The sequence below is a fragment of the Cannabis sativa genome, chromosome X (assembly GCF_029168945.1).
Source record: "Cannabis sativa cultivar Pink pepper isolate KNU-18-1 chromosome X, ASM2916894v1, whole genome shotgun sequence".
Taxonomy (NCBI): domain Eukaryota; kingdom Viridiplantae; phylum Streptophyta; class Magnoliopsida; order Rosales; family Cannabaceae; genus Cannabis; species Cannabis sativa.
Genome location: NC_083610.1, coordinates 6,619,833 through 6,638,161, shown reverse-complemented (window position 1 = coordinate 6,638,161; position 18,329 = coordinate 6,619,833). Strand labels below are relative to the sequence as shown.

The window sequence follows — 18,329 nt, the reverse complement described above, 5'->3', positions numbered from 1 at the left end:
TATAAGATAACTCAAAATTTAGTCCATATTAAAATATTCAATTAGAATTTATAGCCACTAGATTTATTATTTTTTAAAGAGAAAGATCCTATCTTAATTTATTATTTATTATTGGATTATTTGCGCCAAAATTATTTTATGTTTTGAATTTTTATACTTAATCCTCTTAATTCTTTTTTTTGGGCAAAATACTCTTATATATTTTTTTTTTTTGTAAATTTAAGATAATAATTGAATATTATTGTTAAATATCAATTGATTTTATTTTTATGTATATACAGTGATCATCCAATTAATGACACGTCAAATTTGTAGAAAAAATAAATTTAAAGTGATTTTGTTAAAAAAATTTAAGTGTATAAAAATTAAAATATAAAAAAGTTTTACCGCTTAATTATTTATTAGTTTAGTTGAGTGTGAGAGTGAGATTTGGGAAAGTTCATGCATCTTCCCATTTTTGGTACCCAAAAACAGCCACCAAAGGAAAAAAAACCTCATTTTGCTTTCAATGGCGGTGCACACCAACAACCACAACTGCTCTATTAATAATAATCTCATTTTCTCTTTCAATTTTTTTTTTTTAACCCCAATTTTCTTGCTTGAACAGCCCTTTCTGCACTCGCTGCTGAGTTGTTAAGTGTTTAAAGGTCAGTGCTTTAACAAGGTTAGTAGCGATTTTTCATCATTACTCTATTCAAAATGGGTTTGTTTTAGATCTTGTTGATTTTGTTTGTAATGTGATATGAGTTGTTTATATTGAAATTGAGCATCTGAGTTTTGGGGAAATTTATGATTATTGGTTGTTGAATGTGAAATTATTCCAACTTGTTCTTTAATTTCTCTGTCAATTGTATTTTGAAGATTGTTTCTTTGTGTTTAAAATGATATTGTGGCAATGAAGTTTATGTAAAGTGATCAAATTGAGCATCTGGGTTTTGTTGGGTTTTGGGAAAATTTATAATTATTGGTTGTTGAATGTGAAATTATTCAAACTTGTTCTTTAATTTCTCTGTCAATTGTATTTTAAAGATTGTTTATTTCTCTATAAAATGATATTATGGCAATGAAGTTTATGTAATGTGATCAAAATTGGCACTGTATGTATGGAGAAGAGTTCTTATGAAAGTTATTATTTAGTAATATGTCTTTAAGTTTTTCACAATTGGAAACAAAAATTTGGATTTTAGGTTAAAGTGAACAAATTTTCTAGGTTGACTTATGTAAAACCATGGCCAAGAAAGAAAGGAAGTTTGAAGCTTTTGTTGTATTAGTGGTGAGTTGGTAACTTAGTGTTAGGCTCTAGGATTACTGTATATAGTAAATAAAATGGGTAAATGAGTCTTTGTTGCGAGGGTAGTTTCGAGCGAGAAATTACTGTATGTATAGGTGAGTAAGAGAATAGGAGGGTATGCAATGAATTGACTAAAACTATATTTTCGTCGAAGGGATCTAAGCGCTCCCATCGGTTTGTAATTGGCTTTTCTCAGATATTCAATATAATTTTCCATTGTTTGGCTATTATTCTACTGTTACTATTGCTGGTTTTATTGGTTTTATTGAGCTTGGATTACTCGGTTCTTATCACGTACATCTTATTTTGTTGTATATACTTATAATAAAGGTTACTAGTTAGTTAGATGTGTTGAAATTTTTCACAATTGGAAACAAGAATTTGAAGTTTAAGTTAAAAGTGAAACAAATTTCTAGGTTGACTTATGTAAGATCAAACTCGATATTGTAAGCAACAAAGAAAGAAGAAAGTTTGAAGCTTTTGTTTGTCTTATTTTGTTTGGAACAGAAAGTTTGAGAATTTTGAGTGGAAGAGTTTCTACAATGGAGTTAAAAACAGCTTATGATATTGAACATATGGGATCTACACGAACAATTCAGCACGAGTTTTGGCCCCTAAGTCCGATTGATTCGAAGAAGGCGAAGTTTCCTTGTTGCTTGGTGTGGACTCCTCTCCCGGTTGTCTCTTGGTTGGCCCCTTTCATTGGACACACTGGCATTTGCAGAGAAGATGGAACTGTTTTAGACTTTTCAGGTTCCAATTTTGTGAATGTTGATAATTTTGCATTTGGTTCTGCAGCCAGATATCTTCAACTTGACCGAGAACAGGTACATTCGTCTTATGAAATGGCTTTGTTTTGCACTCACGAACATTGTGTCGTTTAAATTTAGCTTTTTTGGTATTAAATGGTTTATGAAGGCATAATCTGTTTCTAAAAGTAGCAAGTAGGAGTGTGTTGGTGTTTTCTTAGTTTTAAAATTTTACAAACAGAAACTCGAACTCAATCCGAATTAAGTTAGAATGAAGGCTTATAATCATTGCTTAAAACTATTTCTGTATGTGACATATAAAGTAGATAATATTTTGGTTGGCTTGGTTTGGTTTCGAAATTCGAAGTACTCGATGAATTTGACTAATGATCTTGGATCAGTACACCAAACCAAATCAAAACATGAAATTTATAAGTTTGTTTCATTATTTTGTGGGCTTTAATGAGTTCCCTAGTGCTTGCCAATATGATTGTATGATTCTATTTGCATGTTTCAGATATAACAGATTTGGGTTGATTTTATTAGTTTGTGAACAAGGCCTTCTGACAATTTGCATGTTTCACATAACAGAATTTAACACATACTGGAAGAAGGTCCACCCTGTGATGATAACAAAATTATCGCATCGGGTTTATGATGCTTTTTCGATATTTCGAGTAATACAACCTGTCATACATAACATACTTCTATTTAAGCCATTTAAGTTCTTAGGGGGAAAAAATGACACCAAAAATTATTATCTAGTTAAGCTATTTTCTTTAAGAGCATCTAAAATCATGTTTACTATTTCTAAAAACTGTTTTTCTGATATCTGAAATGTCAATAATACAGTGTTGCTTTCCCCCGAACATCTCGAGGCACACATGCATGCACGGTTACAAACACACAGAATTCGGAAGCTCGATAACTTGGGATGACGCCCTAGAGTCAAGTATGCGATACTTTGAGCACAAAAGTTACAATCTTTTCACTTGCAATTGCCACTCTTTTGTAGCCAACTGTTTGAATCGACTTTGTTACGAGGGATCGATGAATTGGAACATGATAAACGTGGCGGGACTGATATTCTTAAAGGGGAAATGGGTTGATGGGTTATCAATCTTAAGGTCATTCTTCCCTTTCATGGTGGTTATAATATTTGGTGTTGTCATGGTTGGTTGGCCATTCTTGATTGGACTTTCTTTATTTTCTTTACTTCTTTTGGGTTGGTTTTTCTTAGGAACTTATTGTGTTAAGAGCTTGCATGAATGTTAGTTCCTCACATTTTGGATTACTTTGTAGATTTTTCTTGTGACAAACTCAACTCAAGCATAGATTATAATCAGGGCAGGGCAGGGTCGGTTCTAAAATTTAGTGAGTTATAGCAAAAAAAAAACATATTTTCCGACTTCTATTTAGAAAAAATTATTGTATTTTTCAAAATTAGTAAAAGAAAATTGTGTAATTTTAAAAGGAGAAATTTTCTTTTTGGCACAGGTCTAGCACGTCTATTTCGGACTCATAATATGACTTTTAGAATGATAAGAAAGACAAAAAATAATCTCATTCGTAATGAAATTAGAATAAATATGTTTTGAAATAACATAACACATGCAAAATAAATAAACTTGATTTTTAAAGTGTTCAAGTTGAAGAATAACAAATACTAAAAGAGTATTCTCATATTATAGAAAAAAAAAAATTAATAATTCAATAGAAAATAAATGATAAACCAATAATAAAAGTTTAACTATTGATACCCTAGAAATATACACTAAAAATAAAATTTAGGTAATAGAACTTGAAATTTTCTCATATGCTCAAATCTACTCCAGTTTAGTTTTGCTCCTGAAAAAGTAAATCATAAAATATATAGTTATATTCATATATAAATAAATAAATATATAAATTAAAAGCTAAAATAATAGATAATAAAATTTACCTGAATGAATCTTCGTGTTGCAACTTCTTTAGAAAATTATTTATGGTTCTGTAATCAGGTGATAATTCTTGTACTTTCTTCTTCAAATAATGTATTAATTTTAAGCTTAACAACACGAAACAAATTAACAAAAAAAAAAACAATATTAATAAATAGTATTGAGAATAAAGTTTCATTTAAAAATTAATAAACATAAAAACTTACGGTGGTTTTTGGAGATACAAAGATCCTAAAGTAGAATGAGCAACAATAACTCCATCATGACCGAAGATTGTGATTTCTTTACAACCTTTAAATTCATCTTCTATTAAAGAATGACTATAGTAATTGTATTTGGAATTGTTAGATTTCGATGATGATGATGATCGTGTACTAGTTAAGTAAATTTTAGAAAAAGAATTGGGAAAATTAAAAGATTTTTTACACTGAGTAGAGATTGGTACAGTTCTCACATGAAATTGTATGACCGTCATATAATTTGGAAAACGATTCATAATAAGTTTACTATATGGTACATCTATAGATTGACCTGGATATATAGTTCCAAGCTTTTGAATATTTTCAAACTTTTCATACTTCAAATTATTAACATTCTTGTACAGATCTTCAATATTATGGTGGCTACCTTTCACAATAGTAAGGAACACAATAATATATTCTTTCTTATTTTGCAAATAATTAGAAATTCGTATCATTCTTCCCTCTTCTTTCATTCTTCTTCTTATGATAATTTTTCTCTGCATATGATAAATTAGCAAATAGATTGAGTAAATGCAATATTTTAAAATAATAGATTAATTAAAATTTTTGTCCTTAAATTTTGACATATATTAAATAATATTCCTATACTTAGGTTGTTAAAAACTCCTACTGAAATTTCATTCAATTTTTTTAATGTGGCGAATGTTTATAAACTAAATTATACCTCTAAACTTTTAACATGTAACCAATTATGCTCATAAATTAAAATTTGAGGTGGTTAAAAATTCAAATTACCCTAATAACATAATAATTAATACAAATATGTATATAAAATTGTTAATTAAATTGTATAATCATACGTACCTTTTTTTGTTGTTGTTGATGATGCGATGATCACAAAGAGAACTTGGTAATATAATGATGATGATATATATATATATATATATATATATATATAATATTTATAATTTTTTATTTTCTTGAACAAAATGATATTTATCACACTCTTTCGCGTTTAAACCATCCACGGCCCAAATTAATAACTAATATATACTTTTAAGATTCCTATTCCTATTATTATTATTATTATTATTATTATTATTATTATTATTATAATATGATATTTTAAGATATTTATAATCACATTCTTTTTCACTAATAGCAAATTAATATATCTTTTTTTTATTTATTTATTAAAAAAAAAGATATTCACACTTTTTAGATATTTCTTTATCTAAAAGGATATAATTTTAATATTTTAAATTTCAAAATAATTAGTTACGGTTATTATTTCAAATACAAAATCATTTATAAAATCATAATCGGAATAGGAATCTTAAAAATGTATATTATAAATACTACTTCATTATAATCAATCAATACTAATTTTTTATAATTAACAAAGGTATGTTTTATTAGGTAGCTTTGGTTACTTAATTATTAATTTTAATTATTAGAATATTGAATTAATTTAATTTATTTTTGTGTGTTACTACAAAATTTTTTTACTTTTATTTAGTCACAACAAAACTTGTAACTAAAAGTAAAAAAGTTGTGACTAATTATTAATTACTATTCTTATGTTGTGACTAAAAGGTCCGTGGCTAAATGTATTGGCCACAAAAATTACAATTTGTTGTGACTAAATGTAATTTTAATCATATTACTTGTTGTGACTAAAAATAAATTAGTGACAATTTGTATCTAAATACTATGTTTTAGTCACAAGTAGTTTTTTGTTGTGACCAAAAGCCATATTTAGTTATAAAAATTTTATGTTATTATTAAATAATTGTCGTAACTGTTGTTTGTAATGTGTAGATAAATATTAATGAAGATGGGAAAGAAGGAAGATATACAAGTGTTAATTGAGAATAAATCTGAGTATTATATTCAGATTTCAGTGTTGATAGATAATATCACTAGGAGATTTAAAATTATTGAAGAAATAAGTCCTAATGCTTCCAAATATATTTCTTCTCATCACAAATATAAATATCTCACTTTTCACTTTGGTAAAACTTATTTGTTTTCTGGATTTATTCCACGTGGATCCCATTTAGTAATTCAATCTCATAATGGTGGAAAGCTCTTTCTCAATTTTAATAATAACATCAAATGGTAATAATTAACTACTATACTATATATTTTAATATTATAATTTAATTATATTTCTCTTCTTATTCATTAACTTTTTTTTAATGGTGTTTTTCTCCAATAATAGGAAGAGCAATGTCAACAACAAGATCACAAAAATGAGGTAAACCAATTCATTATCATTATATTATTATTTGAGTAATTGATATGTTTTAATTTTTATATATTAATCACTTTATTTTTTTTAGTAGTAAAATTCTTTACTTTTATTTGTAAAATTAAATTAAATATCATTGTTAAATATTGATTGACTGATTATGATATATATATTTATGTATATGTGATAGTATAACCTCAAAGCTAATTTAATAATAATTCAGTTGATATTTAATGGAGAAATTTATAATTAATACCTTGTGAAAAAAAATAAACATAAAATTATTATTATACAATATATTTTTACTCCCTAAATGTAAATCTTATTTTAGTTTTTGGTGTTATACAATCTATATATATAAATAAAGGAAAGCATAAGAGCATTCATGTGGCATCTTTTCCTTCCATTTCTCTATTTTCTCTATTTTCTTATGTTTTCTAATTTTTTCTATTGAATAATAAGAAAAAAAATAATGTAACCTCCCCATTCTTAATTTTTTATAATCTATTAGTATTCTTTTAAACTATTAGTATTCTCATCTATATATATATAGATATTTTATTACACCCAAAAAATATGATATATGTATAGTAATTTCGTAAACCTATATAATTGATTAATCTTTAACAATTTAAAATATATGCATACATATTTATATTGCAAAAAAGTATATACATATAGCTATATTTATATATCTATCTATATATTTATATATATAATTATACAATTCTAATGTTAGGATAGATAATGTAATCCTTTAACTTTTCAAAGAGCTAATTTTTCTATTCTCTCATTTTTTTTCTCAAATTTTTATTCATTTTCTAATTATTTTAATTAATTATATGTTAATTCATATTTACATTAATATTTGCATTGATTTTATGATAAATAAAGCTTTTGGCATTCTTCAAAAGAAAAAAAACTATTCAATAAATTCATGTTATAATTACAAAATTTATTTTAAGAGACCTTTGGTTATACCTCCTCATATTCCATATAATATATATAGATGAGTTGAAGATATAAAAATACAAACACTTTGACACATATATGAAGATGGGAAGGGAAAAGAATTTTAAGAAGAAGATTAAAAAGATTGGAACAAATTGCCATGGATGATCATATATGCTAAAAAAATAGCATTTTATATGAGGTTTCTTTCTAATTATTTATTTTCTCTATTTTTTTTTTATATTTATTCAATTTTTTTTTATTATTTTCATCATCATTTTATAATGTCAAGTATTCATACCTTTCACTTCTCTATGTAAATATTTTAACAATATATTTGTGTTTTTTTTTTATCATTTTTTACTCCATTTTTTATACACATGTATAGATATTACATATATATATAGTGTAATATTAGATATTTTCTCATTTTTTCTCTTTCCTACTATTTGTATAATTTTTTAGTCTTACAATACATTTTTTCTCATTAAATATTGAGATGATTTATTAATGCATAGAGAATGTTATACCACTCTCAATAGTGTAGATGATGCAAAATAATAATGATCATACCTAAAAATAGAGGCAACTACAACAAGTACATGATGGAAAATATTATTTTTAATTTATTTATTTAAAATATATTTTGTGTTAATAAATGCTAATGGTTCTATATTTGTAATAAAATAAATGTCTTGACATTATTTTAATAATGATTATGTGATCATGATACTCATTTTTAGCATTAAAAAAATTAATTGAACAATAATAATTCATCTCTAATAGGATTGTTAAAAACAAAAAATACTCTCAAAAGTGAAAAAAAAAAAACAATGATAATATAGAGAGGTGAGATGATACTTTATTTTTTAAATATCTTATTTTTCATAATTTTTGATAATTTCAATTTTTAATTTCACATAAATAATATAATTAAATAATTGATTTGTCTTAAAATAATAATAATAATAATTTAATTAAGTAAAAAGTAAAGTTACATGATCATTCAACTTATAATATTTATTTAAAAATAAATGCAACAATAATATGATAATAATTTTCCCACAACAAAAAAAACTAATTAAAGAGGTGGCAGTATATTCTTCTTTTGCTAATCTCTCTATTTTTGTAGTAATTTTAATATTTATTACAAATTATGAATAAGCTAATTAATTAATTAAGTTGTTGTATGTCTATTATTAAAAAAAAATAAGTAATAATTAATATTAATAATTGTAACTTATTATTGAAAGTTTAAATAATGTTTTATATATTTTTTATTAATTTATCAGTGAAAAAATATGTGTGTTATTAGTGACTATTAATTTTTTTTTAAAATATAGTGATCGTCGATTTTTAAGAAAAAATACACCTTAAAAGCTTTTCTCAAAAGATATTTTAATAAATTAATTGTTAATAATTAAAAAAATTCATATATGTAAGACTAAGAATGATAAGATATCCATTCAAAAAAAAAAAAAAGAATGATAAGATAAATCATATTTTTTCAATGCATTTTTATTATTTTTTAGAAACTTCAGTTTTTTCTATGATATAACTTTGTAAAAATTCACATTTAAAAAATAAACTTTTTTCAATAATAATTATAGCTTATGATTTTTTTAAGACCGCGCAACGCGCGGCTTTTGTTTCCTAGTTTTATCATAATTCTTATATCCTTTTAGGTATCTAAGAAAGTGTAGAAGCTTATGCAATAAAATTATTATTATTGAATAATTTTATGTAACTTATTATCAGGCATAATCAGTGTAAGAGTGATGTTAGTTATTGGGAGAGATTAAGGAACTTCATGAAGAAAACTTGTAAGAAAGGCTTCATATAATAATTGAGGTACATTAATTCATTAACTATATTACTATGATATGTTTTCAGTTTGTTAAAATTAATATTTCAACTCTTAATATATAGTTTATTATTGTTAAAATGATTATTATTTTATCTTGTGTTTCAGGTACACTATTCTTATCATAAACACAATAAAAGACTATTTGTCACATTTGTTCCCAAAAGATTTGAGATTCTATTATCATTATTATTATTATTAGTGACTCAACAACAAAGAAATAAACCATGGTGAGGTTTTGTGAAATAATTTTCAGTTTTTTTTTTTTAAAAAAAAGAAAATCAAAAACTCATATAATACATAGCATATAGATACATTAGATTTTTCTTTTTTGACACCTATAGGCTAGGCTATATTAATATGTGACCAGTTTGAAAGCCTTGATCTTGTAAAAGAAAATAACTCTCTTTTCTTTGGATTTAACCGATAAAAAATTATTATTATTTATTACTTAATTAATATGCTTCAACACTTTGAATTTGCAAATGAAACAAGCTAAATTCAAAATAGTGATTATTATTCTTATTTCATCTACAAATTTTAGTTTCTTAAGTACAATTTTTACAAACAAAAAAACAAATGAATGAGAACTTTGCCTTTTTCTTTTCCTTTCTAAAAATCATATTATTAATCTTCACCTGAGTTGAGCTTGTCATATATAAGAAAAATGTACAAAGTACTCTTAAATATGAGGAAGTAAATAATCTTATAAACAAAATCAAACAACACAAGATTAATCAATCATTCTCAATGTAGATAATTAAGAAAAATCATTAATAAGTTCTTACAATACAAACTAGGCCAATGCCACTCTCAGAAAAAAAAAAAAAAATATAAAACCCTAAACCCTAAATTCTAAAACAGAATTAAAGTGACACACATGATATAAAAACCCTCACATTTTTGTAACTCAGTGCTACAATAACTTCTCCAAAGCACAACAACACAATAAATCCTTCCATAAATATATCTATAATATTTCTTACCACTATGCACATTCTTAAGATGTGTTGGAGCATATAGTTTCATCCATAATGATAGTAGTTCTTACTATTGAATTTTTTCGCAATATCAGTATGGAGAGAATATCATACAATACTTGCCGACCGAATTTCTCCAAGAATACCAATGATATTCACTAAAGATAAACAGATTATGGTGTATTGTATTATTACGTTTACAAGCTCGTATCTACACTCTATTGTAAACGACTTGAAATTCATAAGGGTAAATAGAAACCCTTCAACTATCATCACGATTTTAAACATTTCAGCACATTGAGATTCAGACTTCTTCAATCTTTTAACTTCATCATCCTCTAGTTTCATTGAGTCTTTGATCTATCATAATAAATTAGTAACATGAAAGTTAGAAAAAACATAAATATAAAAATAATAAAATGATATAATTATATAAATATATATGTATTTATTAATTTATATGAAAAAGTTACGTCAAAACTACTATTTTCAAAAATCACAAAAATTTATAATAAAGATAATAACTAATTGATAGTCTTATTAAGAAAATACACAACAAATTTTTATCCAATACCACTTATTATATATATGTATATTACCTCTTTACCATCAATAAACAATTGGTATTGATGATGATGATATAGAATGATCAAGATTTGTTTGACGTGTTGTTGTGGTGCATTGTATGATGACGTTCATAAGACCGAATCTACATACAATGCGCCACAACATCACGTCAAACAAATTTTGACCATCTTGAAGATTGAAGATTTTTGCGAATTGAATTTCACACTCCTTTGTTCTATCAACTTCATTCTCTTCTAGTTTCATTAACTTATTGATCTATCACAATAAAATAAAAATACAAGAGTTAGAATAATACATTTTTCAAAATATTAAAAATAACAGAGTAATCATATAAAAAAAAAAAAGAAAAGAAAACTACCTGTTCACCATCCATTATTGTAGCTGTTGTTTCTGTTATAGTTATCATTAGATGAGAGTGTTTGAGAGCTTTGAAGATATGGTGATGAAGCAGAAGAAGAATATTGATGTATGTTAGAGAAGAGATGTGGAAAATTATATGTGCGTTTATGTATATATATACAACTCCACAGTACTACAGATCCAGTTTCTTGGTTTCACATCCATTTGCTTATTCATTAATTGGTTTTGTCTTCTTTTCTCTATTTAAGGTTAAGTACTTTTTCACCTTTTTTCTCTCTCTGAATTTTGCTTTTGGGGCATTAATTTGATAATGAAATTACAGCTTTTTCTTTTTTTATTTAAGCTAACTTCTTGATGCTCTTTACCCTGATTTGTTTATTGTCTACTCCTATTCTAGTTAGGGTTTTATTAATCAATTAGGGTTTTGGAGTACCATGGTTGCATGAGCATAAAGTTATAAAATTATGGTTAATTAACTATTTTCCCACTTTGACATATACCAAATCATGTTCTTTGAATTTTTTGGGCCGTTAACAATTCGTTTGAGCTATTGAGATTGTTAGATTTAAAGACTTTTGTCTAATTTCATTCAATTTTACTGTTTTAGTGATTGTTTATGTACTAAATCATGCTCCCCAGACTTTGATATCTACCAAATCATGCCGCTCAAACTTTGATATGTACTAAATCATGCCCTCTAAACTTTCATCGATGTTAGAATTTTTTTACTAAAATTAGACAAAAGTCCTTAAATCTAACAATTTTAATAGTTTAGGGAGAATTTTTAACAGCCAAAAAAGTTTAAGAAACACGATTTAGTACATGTCAAAGTTCGGAGAGAAAAATTACTAATTAGCCTAAAATTATATATATTTATATAACTAATTCTTACGAATTTTCTTCATGAAATAATATATTAGTAGTATATTTTTTCATAGTGTTGTGTTTGTTAAGTCTAATTATGGATTAAGGATTTGGTCAAAGGGAATAATCTGCCAGTTGGTAAGGTTAGGTGTACATATATATACCAACATAGCTAAATAAAACAACTTAACACATTTTTTACTATAAATTACATAACATATTCTTCAAGCAACAATAAAGAACACTTTCAAAAAAAAAGTAATTGGTAAACCAAGTAAAGGATCTGATCAAAGAGCAGAAAAGAAAGATTAAAAAGTACTTCCCTTAAATAAAAAAGACATGAAAAAACAGTACCCTTTCACACAAGACAAACACCACAAATAAAAAGGACATTTTCAATGCAATAATATCAGAACAAATAGTCACACTACTCCTTTGTTTGTAACTAATTAGTTTGATTCATTGGTTATTAGAACTCCTTGGGGCTAGCTCAATTGAAGAATATTGGAGTGTGTATGTTAAAAAGTCCCGTATTAATAATATGTAAAAATTAAATACCATACATAAAATGTATAAATTAATTATTTCTTTCATTACCAATAGATTTTGAGATCTGAACCATATATTTCTCAACATGGTATCAAAAGCCAAATTAAACTTTAACGAATATTTGATCTAAATCTAAAAATTAGTCCAAAAAGACGAGCTAAAAAGAGTTGCTCGTGATTCAGGGATAGTGAGCCAAAAGAGTCACTTGTGATCAAGCTGTTTTAGATTAGAGAGCAAAAAATAACTACCATCTTGAGAGAGTCTCACACTGATAATATGTGGAAACTAAATATTATACATAAGATGTATAGACTACTCCTTTCATTACTAAGATGAACTTTATATTTCTCAACAGAAATTTAGCTTAAAAATGTAATTTAAAAAACACATTTATAAAACAAAAGAATAATTGGTTATTAGAGATATGTCTTAAATTAATGGCCCTATCAATTACCAATAAACTAAATTTGGTTTACTTGGTGATAGAATTATACAAATCATACATTATACCACCATACAATCACAATGTCCAATTTAATTTACTCTCACAAAATCTAAAGTTATAATCCCAGTCCAATGGTTTCAGAAAACAAACTAATTAACTCAGTTAATTACAAGCAATAAGACAATAAATTCAAAGAGTGTTAATTGATGATGCATTAATGAATTCAAAGATAATGATGTCATTGTCAACAAAAGATAGAGATATTATGTTACTGATTATATCAAACCTCAAAATAAGCTCTGTTCTTCCTCTGAGACCAAGAAAGAGCTTCATCAATTAAACTTGTTTTGTAACAAACAAACAAACAGACACAACTGTCCAAACACAAATTATCAAATGTATAGAGATTTCTGAAACCAATATAATTTACTTGAATTTCTTTTTGGATGACTAATTAATTATTATATTTGGTCGTTAGTTCATTGATGAAGCATTTAATGTAGGTGTAGTTAATATGTAAAAACAATTGATCAAAAAAGTTGTAATGTAACTATGTAACTATTAATAATGTTTTGTTTTGTGTCAATGCAAATAATATCATAATAAAATTCTCAATTCAAAAAGATTGTTATTTTAAAAAATAAGATGAGATTTGGTAACAATTTTAATTTAAAACATAAAAAAAAAGTGTGTTTTTTAAATTTCATTTTTATCTTTAATTTTTAAGTTGGCTGCTAGTCTAGGGTTGGGTATGAGCCCGAGGTCCTGGGTTCGGGTTCGAGTTCGAAGCCGGGTTCGGGACTAGATCCATGGTTTGAGATACGATCAAGGTTCGTATTTGGGGTTCAGACTCGAGTCCATGTGATAGTCAGTAGTCCCGTTATCCGTAAGGAAAAATACTGGGTAAGTTGTACAATCCCACTCGCCTGGAGAAGGTCAAGTATGATGATTCCGAGGCTGTGTAGGTATGGGACTACACAGTTGAAGAGAGCTTAAATAAATTGATTAGTACTATCTATATCAACAAGATGCATCTTCTTTTTTGGTAGCCCATCATGAAAGAAATTCATAGTTTTTTTTTTTTTTTTTTTTTTAGGAAAAATGGTAACTTTATTAATAAGAAGATTCAACCATTACAATAGAAAAAAAATCAGCAGGAACATTATCCTCGCTAAAAATACGATCTGAATACAAACAAGAGCTACGAGCAAGACAATGTGCAGCTTTGTTTACAGAACGTTTAACAAAATTAATTGTGACTAACGACAAATCGGCCATAAGAGAACGACAAGCCGCCACTTGAAGACCAAAAGGAGAAGGAATGTTCACCATACTTTGGATTGCCTGAACAACAACCAAGGAATCGGTTTCAAGCACAACCGATCCCCATTGTTTCCTCTTTATCCAACTCAAAACCTCCTTAACTCCTACCAATTCGGCCATAGCCGAATCCACACACCCCTCACGCAAAACCGTGAAGCCTTCAATGAAAGAAATCCATAGTTATGTGTCCTTGATCTAGGATAATTTCAAAATGGGTGACTTCCTGAAAAGTTTTCCTAAGAAGCCTGCGTAAGGACAAAGCACACTAGAATCACTCGTGTTGGTTTGTAGGATCAGTAGTCATTCCAGGAAGAAGCCAGAGTGACGTACTCGTGTATAAGAGCTATCATTCCGTGGGTGTAAGGACCTAATGGAGACTTAAAGCGGGGACGCGACAGTCCAATAGGGGTGTACATCGGTCGATTTGGTCGGGTTATAAAGTATTTTTACCAACCCAATATAAATGCCGGGTTGCAAATATCTAATTGTAACCCGTCCAATGATTTTCGTCGGTTTGATCGGGTTAACCTCTTTAAACCGATCTTTATTTTTTATTTTTTTCATTGTTGTTAGTTTTTGGTGTTCAAATAATTGATTTGAAAAAATAAATGTATAGTATATGCCTTTTAAGATTAAAATAGTTATAGTTTAAACTAATGTTAAAAAATGTTTCTATGAATGAAGTATTTAATTTAAAAAAAAAAAACTAATGTTAAAAAATAAATATAAATTGAATAAATTCAAAAATAAAATAAAAAAAATCATACTCATATGTAAATTTTAAATTTTAATTTCAATATTCAAATACAATAAAAAATATCAACTATAAATTCTAAATTTCAAATTAAACACTATAAAATACAAAATTTAAATGTAAAATAGTTCAAATATTGAACGTAATTTATATATTATGTTATAAATAATTTTAGTAAAAAGTATGTAAATCGGTTTATTTGGGTGCCGTTTGGTAACACTTTTTTAATCAGTTTTCTGTTTTTAAAATTGAAAAAGTAAAAATATTTTTCAAAAACATGTTCTATAAAACTGTTTTTACTTTTCAATTTTTTAATTGAGAATCAAAATTTTAAAAACAAAAAAAATCAATTTCAATATTTTTTTAAACAGTTTTTTTTTTCTTAATCAATATCTTGGACTTCGATCATGACCCGGACCCAAATCCCCCCACGGTCCTGGCGCTGAACCCGACCTCTGACTTGAACCCAAATCCGACCCCGAACCTAGACGTAAATAAAATAAAAAAAATGAAAATGAAAATGAACTTTACAGAACACACTTTTGTTTTCTGTTTTTAAAATTGAAAAACAAAAGTGGTTACAGAACGCATTTTTGTTTTTCAAAAGAAAAATTTTTAAAAACAAAAATTTTACTTTCATTTTGTGATTAAAAAATTAGAAAACAAAAGTGTTACCAAACGGTACCTTGGTTTAGTCAGGTTATTTGGGCGGGTTGAATATTTATTCATTGGCCAGTTTGAATTTTTCGTAAAGTTATTCGGGTTGTATTTTTTGTCGCTTTATTCAGTTTGATTTGGGCGGTTTATTCAGGTTAAGCAATATGTATTAAAAGTACTACCATATCATTAATTAATTTATTACCACACCTATCTTTTTTTCACTTTAATTTTCACAGTGAACCGTACCTTATATCGTTTATAATTTTATTATATTTTTTAACACAATTTTATTTTGTGTAAGACCTAGTTCATTTATGAATGCATGGCTTCTGGCTGAGGCCTTAATTAATAACAAACAATTGTGTTTGTCTCGTGTCTTAATTAATAAGTACCCTTAACTTATTAACTTATTACGAGACTCAATACTTAATTATATAGCAATATGATACTAATAACAATTGATACTAATCAGTATCAGCATTGCTATTGGGTACCAATTACTACAAAATTTTTTACTTTTAGTCACAACAAAACTTGTTACTAAAAGTGAAAAAATTGTGACTAATTATAAATTATTATTCTTATGTTGTGATTAAAAGGTCTGTGGCTAAAAGTATTAGTCACAAAAATTATAATTTGTTGTGACTAAATGTATTTTTAGTCACAATACTTGTTAGACTAAAACTAAATTAGTGATAACTTATAACTAAATACTATATTTTAATCACAAGTAACATTTTGTTGTGACTAAAAATCACATTTAATCATAAAAAAATTATGTTGTGATTAAAAAATTATCACTAAAAATAACAATTTTTGTAGTGAATTAAAGGTAGCGCCTTGCAATTAGTTAGCGATATTACTTAAAATTTATCATATTAAATTATATATGAGACCCAATATTTATTTGCGCACACACAATAAATAAGAGAAGAACCCACAAAAAAGGAAAAATTAAGTAATAATAAGGAAGACTATTTAAATACAAGGACAAGAAAGATGAAGAAGAAGTTTTTTTTTTTTTTAAAAAAAATGCGTTTATAAATAAAAATGAAGTTAGATCTCATGGTCATTACAAAAGATATTAACAGGGTATAGTAGATATCTCTACCATGCCCGTAACATTGTTGGCAAACGCCCATTTGGCCACATTATGAGCCGCGTAGTTACAGTTTCTAGCTATACTAGAAAAATTACAATTAGTCATAAAAGTAGAGATGAGCTTGCATTGACGCATATAGTTCTCAATCCCCCAAATAAAGTCATCCCTTTTTAGGTTATTGATAACAACCTCTAAATCACTCTCCACTAACACAAAAGGGTGATGCAAGAAGTAACCTTATATAAATAATCTGATCGTGATCATGTTTATGTTTATGAAATTATTATTATTATAATTATTATTATTATTATTATTATTATTATTATGAGTGACTTGAATGCAACAGGAAAAAAATAAAGACAGTAATAAAGTGATCCTGAGAAAGTAATAAAGACTCAAAAAAAAAAAACTGTTTTTCTCTGAAATGAAGAAAGAGGTTCATCACTTAACTCTTTTAGGACAAAGTTACTGATATTGCTCTTATCTATTTTTGTAGACAAAGACAAATTAACTCTGTTTTCTTCATCAAAACCACCAAACTAATAAGTACCAAATTTTTAGTCTTGATCAAACTAGACTATTCATTTATTATTTATCTTTATTTATTGTGTATCAATTGATTTGATTTTTGGTCTTAATTAATAATTATTCAATTTTAAATTAAGTGGTATAGATATGTACGTATAGAACCAAATGTTTGGTTAGAAGAGAAGAACTATACACAATAAATAATTATTGTGTTTTCTGTTCTAATAAGTCCTAACTTGTTATTTTAAATTAACTCTTTTTATTTTTTTTATACTAAAACTTTGTGTGGGTAATTTTAAATTAATTGATTAAATATGACTCAAATAAAATATAGCTTTTCTTATTATTTTATTTAAAATTTGAAAGAAATGAAAATGACAGGTATGATGACATTAATGGTCTACGGCCTAATTGAAGATGGAGAAAGGCTATTTGAATTTCTTATCTAATTAATTAGGGTTTTGTATGACATTAATGCTCATTTTACAACCCATTTTTATTATTTCAAGTAAGTTTTTATTGTTCTTTACCTAGTTTTCTTTTTTGTCTAATAATCTTACTCTGCATGAAGATAGAAAAGAGCAAATTTCTAATTTAGGGTAAGTCATTGTTATCTTTCTTCTTAACCCTAATTGCATACCATTTTCATATAATGACTCTTCAATGCATTAATTGGCTTAGTTTTGTCTCTTACTATTGTTTTACTACTGATCTGTATTGAATTGACTCACTATATTATATATATATATATACACACACGCATCATATAGATTTCCACAATCTCTTCTCTAACATATATGAATATTTTTCTTTGCTTCTTCTTCATCGTAACCATATATATCTCACTATACAAACTCTTAAACACTCTTCTAATGAAAACCACAACAACAACAATGGAGCATAAAGTGGCACTACACCAAAAAC

The 18,329-nt window shown here is 26.3% G+C and overlaps 1 protein-coding gene and 1 long non-coding RNA gene across 3 annotated transcripts; one reads left to right on the top strand and one right to left on the bottom strand.

The window, feature by feature from the left end:
• Positions 1 to 406: 406 nt before the first annotated feature.
• Positions 407 to 3,410, top strand: LOC115707134 (protein REVERSION-TO-ETHYLENE SENSITIVITY1). Of its 2 annotated transcripts, none has more exons than XM_061106625.1 (3): positions 407 to 664; positions 1,799 to 2,118; positions 2,893 to 3,410. In XM_061106625.1, exons 2-3 carry the CDS (start codon positions 1,834 to 1,836, stop codon positions 3,313 to 3,315), a joined length of 708 nt encoding a protein of 235 aa, XP_060962608.1. In that variant the 5' UTR covers positions 407 to 664; positions 1,799 to 1,833; the 3' UTR covers positions 3,316 to 3,410. The 2 variants fall into 2 exon arrangements, with proteins under 2 accessions (XP_060962608.1, XP_030490865.2); XM_030635005.2 differs by having other exon boundaries at positions 420 to 647.
• Positions 3,411 to 9,985: 6,575 nt separating this feature from the next.
• On the bottom strand, positions 9,986 to 11,606 carry LOC133031848 (uncharacterized). Its single transcript, XR_009684913.1, has 3 exons — positions 11,179 to 11,606; positions 10,832 to 11,075; positions 9,986 to 10,592 (listed from the first exon to the last, which is right to left on the bottom strand). It is a non-coding gene; the product is annotated as an uncharacterized LOC133031848 (long non-coding RNA).
• Positions 11,607 to 18,329: the final 6,723 nt, after the last annotated feature.